Here is an 8,719-nt window from a genome sequence, read left to right on the forward strand (position 1 = left end):
AGGGAAAGTAAGAAAGCAAGCTACAAGGTCTGGGACTCAAACTATAGTCAGCCATGTGGGAGTCCAGAGCCCTTAACCACATGCTGCTCTCACCTAGCCTCCTCCCCACCCCCATGTGTTTTTCAAGCTACTGGGTCTGGGACTTAAACTGCATAGTCAGCTATATGGAATCCAGCTGCCTTAACCACCAAACCACCAACTGGCCCAAGTCACTGAACTTTTTAGAGCCCTTTGGCCATTGAGGATTTTCTCCCTGTCATGTCCCTTCTTAGGTCCTTCACAGTCACTATGCTGGGTCCCCTCTAACTCCAAGTCTTTTTTCCCAGAGTCCCAAACCCTACCTCACACCTTCCTGGACCAACCTACCTACCTCTTGCTGTCATTATCCCCTCACCTAATCCACTTTCCTCCCTTCTACTTCTCAATTGTTGGAATTCACATTAAATCTGCTTCCTTGTTAATTGTCTCCCATTAGCTCCCCAGGGGTGCCATGGTTCACAACCAGTGTCCTCAGAGCCTGGAACTGTGCCTGGCACATGGGTGATGAGGCCAATCAGTGAATATCTGTTGAACAAATGGATGAACCCTGGCCACTAAGCCTTCGGTGGGAACATCCCCTGTCAATCCCAGTGGAATTGGTGCAATGAAAAGCAGAAGAGATCTGGGACCTCCCCACCCCCAACCCAGGTGTAGGGGTATAGGCTGCCCATCTCTGCATCCCAAAGACCACCACAGCTGAAAAACCGGACTCATGGGAGCAGGTAGAGTAACGTACTAATGTTTTTAATACAGTCTGATCAGATCAATTCACATCACAAGGTCAACCTGGGCTTGCTCACGTGACACGACCGAGGTACATGATACCCCTACCTGCTGGCTCTCCCACCTTCTTGATTCCCAACAGCACCAACACTCCCAACCTCCCTGACCAGACTGGCATTTTTTAAAATTTTGCATAAAACTATTTCTTCCATAGACTTCAAACAATCAACTAGCCAAGTTAATTATGGTACATCTAAACGAAGTTTAATACTAACCCTAACGTGTGTCTGCGGTTTACAAAGAGCTCTGTACCACCTGGGATAGCTTTCAGTAGCAATTCACTACAACTGGTCCTAAAAAATAATAACAATAATAATAATAATTAGAGAATTCAAACCCAACAGCAAGTTGAATGGTCAAAATCACATAAGAACTGGAATTTGGGGTGAGGGTATCCTCAATAGCTGAGCTTGCCCTAGCAGTGAAATACCAGCCTCCGAATAAAGCTCAGAAGGCCAAGGGCTGAGCTCAGGGGGGCTCTTGGAGGACACTCACCCCATGGTCAGTGGGATGCTGTAGGCTTCCGGCTTCCTTAAAAACAGTTGGGCATCGGCATTGTGTAAGTGTGTGGAGACCCTACTGTGGTTTCTTTTGAGGGGTATGGGAAGAGGAAGTGAAGAATTGGGAGGGACCAAAATCACTGAGGTCCCAGAATGCCATGGGGTTTGGACTTCAGATTGGGGTCACTAAAAGTTGAGCACCAGAATTCCAGCTTCCACCCGATAGAGAAACTGGGACTGGTATTGCCATGGAGGCCTATGTAGTGTTTTCTGCCCTCATCCCATACGGGGTCTCTCAAGGTATTTCTGCAGAGTATCAGATGAGAATCTATTTCTAAAGACCATGGGGAAAACGGATGGTAGAGAGGGAGTAGGGTTGGGGGAAGGAGACAGTTAAAAATGAATAAAAATCTCTCAGCTACAGAACCCAAAGACATCACTTTCCTCCGCATTCACAGCATTTCTCAGCAGTCCCCGTGGGCTGTTTCTTTGGGGACGCAGCATCTGCCTCACTTCCCCTCAGGCCCCATGGGCTGCTGGTCAACCTCAGGATCTACTAAAGATGATGCAAATGCCGACTGAACAATCTGAAACCCAAATGACTCAAGAAGAGACATGTTCTGCTGGGGAGAGAAAGGCGAGCCAAGGGCAGGGCCCAAGTCCCCCAGGGGACCCCCAAGGGCCCGGACATGCACCTTCTGGATATGTTTGTTCAAGTAGGACTTAGAGCGGAAGAAGCTCCCACATTCAGGGCATGGGTACTTCTTCTCCCCATCAGACTCCATTTTGTTTTTGGGGACCGCCATGTCACAGGAGAAAGAGCCGTTGGCACTCTGCTTCTCTGGTGTCTTCAGGTCGCTGGCATCTGAGAGGTCACCATAGGAGTCGGAGCTCTCAATCGGATCCTGATGTGAGCATTTCTGGCCTTCTACAAAAAAAACAAAACACAGGAGAGAGATGAGGCCAGGCTCTGGAGGGGTTATACGGGGCCTGTGGAGGGCAGCTGATGGCCAGCCATTGCCCTGGCAGAACCCACAGAGGTTCAGCTGGTCAGTCTGGGAGCCTGGAGTGCCTTTGGGGGTGAGACAGCAGGGCCTGGAGCCACCAGCCTCCCTCGCTGTGGACTCTTCATGCAGGTGCTCACCATCATCTCAGCCTGCTTCAAGGAAGGGGGTCAAAGAGGGAGTCTCTACTGCTTCTGCCCAGAATGACTCAAAGACCTCCAACTTCTAGGCACTCTTAGGTACCTCTGGGGGTACAACCACTATTCTGATGATGCCAAACGGGTGTATCAGTGGCCTTGTCTTCTGTACCAAACTAGCTGCACCCTAGCAAGGCAGGCGGAACCAGAGACATGAGGTCCTCGACCAAGGCAGACCCTACCGAAGGCTCAGACAAGACAATCCTTTTCCTAATGCTCAAACACAAGCCCTACCCTTACCACCTTGTTTCTGCCACACCCTTCCAGGGCCAAGCAGCTGAAGCATAAGCTTAAAAACAATTCTGAGCAACTCGTAGGCTGGACGTCAGCACCCAGGGCCCAGGACAAGCTGGACTGAGAGACAACCCTCACTGCACTGCCTGGCCCAGCCCACGCTGGAGTTCTTTTCCAATCACCAGCTTCCTGCCTGGGTCCAGGGAGGCATGTCAGGAAGGGAGGTCTGTGATGGGAGCACGGAGCATGCCATCTTAACATCTGCCAACCCCCTGGCCTCATCCCCTAGGCAACGACAACGTGACATAAAAGAACAATCTGAATCAACAAGCGAAAGTGGGCCTGGGAAGCTCTCCACACACCAACTCCATGTCAGGTAGTTTATTTATTGCCATGCATCTCACAAACGCAGCCAGAGGCCTCCGGAAAGGGCCAGTCACAGCAACCAACCTCCCCTATCTCAGGAGAAGCCAACCATTGGCTCCCACTGGCCCACAGGGTCAAAGGAGGAGAAAGCATTCAGCCACAGCTTCACACCATCCTAGAGGGCGACAGGCAGTAGACAGGCCAGAGTGACTCATCATGCAGGGCTCCTCTTCCTGCCCTGGGCCCGGGGTATCCCTGCGGGGCTCCACGGTGGCAGCTGGCCAGGAGGAAAGGAGGAGGGCTGGGGAAGAGGAGGCGGGGGCTGGATCTTGGCAGTGCCCTGGAGTGAGGTGCCCACTGTGATTTTTGTTCTGGAGGCCACTGCCACTAAGATCTCTGAGCCTCCTCAGGGCAGCCAGAAAGCTGGTAGCCTTCTCGCCTCCCCACGCCCAGCCCAGCGCCCCCACAACACAGTCTGCAGAGAAGCAAAGTGCAGAGCAAGGAGTCGCTTGCCTTTGTTGCCATAGGTCCTGGCGCAGTGGAACGCTGCTCCCCCATTCGGGATGGGCTCCTGGTGCCTGGAGACCTGGGGAAGGGGAACACCGTGGTGGGTTTTAACATGGACCTTTAAGTAGGAGGCAGAGGAGAAACCTAAACAAGACAAAAGGAGATGAGATCCCGCGGCCAGCAAGAGATATCTCTCTGCCTCCCCCATGCCTCTCCTCTGGCCGCTCTGGCTAGCATGCTGAGGTCAGCTGCACCTAGAAGGGACCCCACCTCCTTGGCTCCAAAACAGGCGCAACCACATAAGCCTTGTGGTTCGGGATGGAGGGTGGCTTTGTCCACGAACTGGCTTCTCTGCAGAGCCCACTTGGCAAGGCTGCAGTGAGGGGCCCGGGCTGGCCACCTTGGTGGAATGGCTAGCTGCTCTAGGCGTGCTTGGTGTCTTGGTCACCAGTGTTTGGAGTGGATGTCCTGCAGCCTCAGGTCAGCTGCAGGGACCACGGCTAGAAATGTGAATAGATAAGGACGCGGGGCTTCAGGGGAGCCACAGGACCCCAGCCAGCAGAATCCTGCTTAACATTCGTAAATGGTAAACCAGACAACAGACAGACAGAAAATGAAATCCCAAAGGAGGGATCCCCCTTCTTCTACCTGTAAGGATATGTTCTATTTTGCTCACTTCCACACCTTCAGAATAACTGGATTTAGTAACTACTGTTTAGACTTTTTGAAGAACAATGATGTTTTATTCACAGTGGGTGGTCTTTTGGATTTGGTTTTGGAGCATCCCCCAGGTTCACTTGCAGAAGAAACAGAATGATCTGTTGGTCTTTATTTTGGGAGAGGGGCTATCCAGCTGTCTTGGAATTACTTCAGCCCACGCCAAGATGCTTCAGGTAGAGCCACAAGGTAGCTCAAGTTGGGGAGAACTGATCTTGGGTCAACTTCCACAGCGGTCATGAGTCCAGCAGTAACAGAATCAGGTGTGCACATGAAAGGATTTAGACTCGGGAGTCACGGGAAGGAGGTGCGCCATTCAGTGCTACTGCGGCCAAGGATCAGAGAGGGCTTTTGGCAGGAACCAAAGCTCTGTAGTACACGGCCCACTTGCAGTACCAGTGCCCTGACAGTGTCCCTTTAACCCCCTCCAGAGCTGGCTGGCACATCCTCAGATACTTTTTCCTTTTGATAATTACACAGTCACAGGATAATGATGAAGCCCACCGCTACAGGGTCAGAGGCAGGAGAGCACTATGTAATGTCTGCACAAGGTGCGTTTTTCCAAGTCTGAACCGGATGGCATTTTGAACGCTGCAGGAACTGTAGTAGAGCTTCTCCTTTAGCATGTGCCAATGGTGTGCCAGGGCCCCACAGCACAGTGCACACACTATTCTCTATAATCGCGCCCCCCCCCAGCACTCTATGTGCTAGGAATTACTGCACCCATTTTTCAGATGAGGAAACAAGAGGCTTGGTGAGATTAAATAACTTTTGGCCACAGTTGCTAAGGGGCAGAGCCTGGACTCCAACCCAAGGACCATGTGCCACCACTGAAGAGTCTGCCCCTAGCCAGTGGGTTCCTGTATCTTGGCCCTGGGGCCTAGAAACATCCTTAGGACTTTGGCAATAGGTTTCATTGTCGCCATTTGCGGTCATATATTTTTCTGCCATACCAGTGAGCGAGAACAGAAGCTGCAGCTGAACAGAGGGCTTATCCCTGACAACCGTTAGCGGTTCTGGAGGGAAACGTTGGACCGGGCAAATTTCCCCTTTCCCAGAACTACTACTTCAGAGGGCCGCCTGGACCAGATGCTGGTGTTCTGCCCTGTGTGGGCGGCGAGCGAGTGGTCATGCGTTGTTACCAAAGAGGTGCCCCTGGGGACAATCACCAGGGGACAGACTGGCTGAAGGGGGTCCCACATGACATCACCAAGGGGACTGTACTCGGTAATAAGTGCACCAGGCTAGTGACAAAGAGGCTCTTAGCCCTGCGCTATGGGTTGGCACCGTGGAGACCCTCAATAAAGCAGAGCCAGAAACCAGCCCCTGGCAGCCAGCACAAGATGTCAGGACTCTCTGATAACAGCAGGATGCCAGTTTAGAAGGTTCTTTTTTTTCCCCTCTTGGTTTTTAATCCCTGTGGGGCCTCTGAAATAGGATGACATCCGCCCCATGGTGGACCAGAGCAGGTCCCACTGCAATCAAAGGAAACGGGGGAGAGGCACCAGGAATTGTTATATTTACTCCTTGTGGAGACAGCTATGCCACGGAAACACAGCAGATGCTCAATAAAACTTGCTGTGTTTTCCTGAAACACAGACTGAGAAACACGTGGCTGGGTCTTCTCGACTCTACCCCAGCTGCAGACTGTACTATCTATAGCGAAGCCACACGTCGGGGTGGTAGGAGTGGATCCACAGCTGCCACTTAAAGCCCAGAATTTAAACAGAGCAACTCAGCAGCCAAGTGTCGGGATGAAACAGAAGCTGAGCTTCTGAGCAGAACGCGTCTTTGAAGCCAGACATATTTAGGTGGAATTCTAAACTCCCCCGCCCATTCACCACTGATTAACCAGCAGCCAAAGAGGCAGCTCGTTCCAGGCATCCACGCAACAGGGACACTGAGCACATGTGACTGCCACCACAACCAAGTCACACCCTCCCTCTCACTTCGGAGAGAGCTAATTAGCAAAAAGCCGTTGCTCTGGTTGCATTTTCTTGCCTGGTGTGCCTGTGATTTGCACTCCAGAACAAATCCTCCTCTGGCAGATCATATCCATGCAGGGGCTGGGGACAGCTTTCTCCTTGTCCCGGTTCTGAAGGGGCCATCCCCAACAGCAGTCCACTGGAGGGGGCCTAAGGAGGTGTGTGTCGGTAAAGGAATGGCAGGCTCACCTCTGACCACACAGGAGGCTTCCTCTACCTTTTAAGAAATGATGTTTCAGTCCAAATGTCTCTGTCAAGGGCAAATTCCTGACAAGCCCTCCCTCCTCCCCATCCCAGCACACGTGTGTATATACAAAGGCCCAGCCACACCAGTTCCAACGGAAAGGAAGGAGATCGCGGTGATATGGCAGGTCCTTCTCCCCTTCCCACTGTTTAACTCAACTCATTTCCTCAACTTAAAAATGATGGGACACGTTTTTTGCTGTAGAGAGCATGCACTTGCAGGGGTAGGGGGAGAAATCACCCCCAAGGGGATGGCCATGTTGCAATCCCTTCTCCCTCATACGTGCCCAGCGTGTATCTCAGGCCACCAGGTCCGAGACTTGAACTGTGGTCCGCCATGTGGGAGTCCAGTGTCCCAACCACCACTCTCCCTGCCGGCCCCAGGATACATTTTTTTAACCACAGAACTTCCACTGCAAACGGCCACCCTCTGTACACGGCTCAATACATATCCTGATGTCTCTAGGACAAAGACGGGGCCACCTGTCTCATAAACGTGCGTCCAGCTCAAGTGTGGGGCCACGGTGGTCAGGCTGCTTTCCCCACTTCCCATTCTCCCCAGCCAAGGGTGGTTTTTGTCTGTTTGTTTTGTTTTGTGGTAAACACTGAGAAGAGCAGATTTACAGGTAGCTGATTGTTTAAGAGTGGTTGAGACTGAAGGCTCCCTGAAGGCACTTGGATGTCCACCTGAGTCCACCTTCATCCGGACTGATAGCTGATAGCGGAACCCATGCAGAGATAAGAACATTTATTCATGCAACTCATCCCGTGTTCATAGACTTGGCAGCAGCAGGGCAAAGGACGAAACAATCTACCTCTTGATTCCAACGTCTTGATGTCTTTGGTGCCCAGGAAGAACTTATCCTCTTAGAAAAATGCCTTTCTCTTTCTTATTTTGGCTTTTTAGTTTTTTACCCCTTCCTATGTTTGCCCAGGGACTGAGTCCAGAGGTCAAATCCTGCCTCTTCTCTTGCGAATTTGTTTTCTCTTCCTCTGAGTACCCATGTGAGTTGGACCAGAGCCATTTTCATTTTCTTGGAGGAATGGGACTTCCCACTCAGATTCTGGCACCCAAAGATGTGGAGCCTGCGATCCAGACTTGGGGGTGGCGTTTCTGCAATAAGGCAGACTTGGTTTTACTCTTCTGGATCTCCGACCTCAGTCGTGTAGCTTGTAGCTGTTTCCCAAGCCCTCTTGGGAGAAATATCCTGACATAGAATAGTTGTTGGTTTGGCCACATCAGCTGTCTCTGAACTTGGTTGACTTTCTCGCTGTTCCCTGCTTCTGTCAGCTCTTCCTTCCTCCTGAGCTGGGCTCTCAAGGGCTGTGGGCCCGGTCTCCCACCCAGTCCTTGCCCCATGCTGCCACTGAGGCTGAGCCGTCTAGATCTTATCATGAGCATCCTTCTCCACTCTCAGTCCTTTTCGGTCTCTAGTCTCTGGCCCTAATTCTAGGAACTTCAGCACTGAAAATGTCACAGAACACCTGCTGATGGCTTGTTATAACAGGTTTAGAGTTATCTAGGGGTGCTGCAGGTTAGGATGGAGCAAGACCAAAAAACCATCTTTTTCCAGGGCTAGGGCAGCCCCAGTCAAAACAGTCATCCACAGCCTGATAACTCTCCTTGCACACACAAACCCACTGTTTACCACCCAGGAGAAGCAGCTCCTGCCAGAAATGGGCTCGAATGACATGTCAGAAAACAGAACAGACCGTTTAAGCAGCTTTGAATCGCCAACTCCCCAAGTTTCCTGGTGGTACGTAGGTTGGTATTAGTGGCCTTCAAGGCAACCCAGGTCGCAGTCCATAGACAGACTCAGTTCCAGGAGACCAAGAACATCCAGCTATTAAGCCATCTTCCTCCACCAGGGACCTCAGGGCACTTGGAAACAACACAGGCACCCACAGATTCCAGCCAAGGGCTGCAGGGGTGCTTGTGCCCAGTCCAAACTAGAGTGTCAGTAAGTCTTTCCTAAAAGTTGTCACAAAGTGTAAGGATGGAGGCCTCCCAAGTGTGCAGCTCCTTGTGGGCTCAGAGAACTCCCACCTACCGTCTCTTGGGATCCTCACAGCAACCCTGTGAGGTGGGAAAGGGGGACATTTTTAACCCCATTTGAGAGTTAAAGAAATTGAGGCTTAGAGAG

General features: G+C 51.6%; 1 protein-coding gene across 1 annotated transcript in view; it reads right to left on the bottom strand.

Moving 5' to 3' along the window:
- Positions 1-762: 762 nt before the first annotated feature.
- Positions 763-8,719, bottom strand: part of PATZ1 (POZ/BTB and AT hook containing zinc finger 1) — a gene marked incomplete in the record, with an annotated part of 18,737 nt that continues 10,780 nt past the window's right edge. Inside the window, 2 exon segments of the mRNA XM_014587640.2 lie at positions 763-2,250; positions 3,637-3,774. Coding sequence (XP_014443126.1) covers positions 1,832-2,250; positions 3,637-3,774 — 557 coding nt within the window.

This window comes from Tupaia chinensis, unplaced genomic scaffold (assembly GCF_000334495.1).
Source record: "Tupaia chinensis unplaced genomic scaffold, TupChi_1.0 Scaffold000226_1, whole genome shotgun sequence".
Taxonomy (NCBI): domain Eukaryota; kingdom Metazoa; phylum Chordata; class Mammalia; order Scandentia; family Tupaiidae; genus Tupaia; species Tupaia belangeri.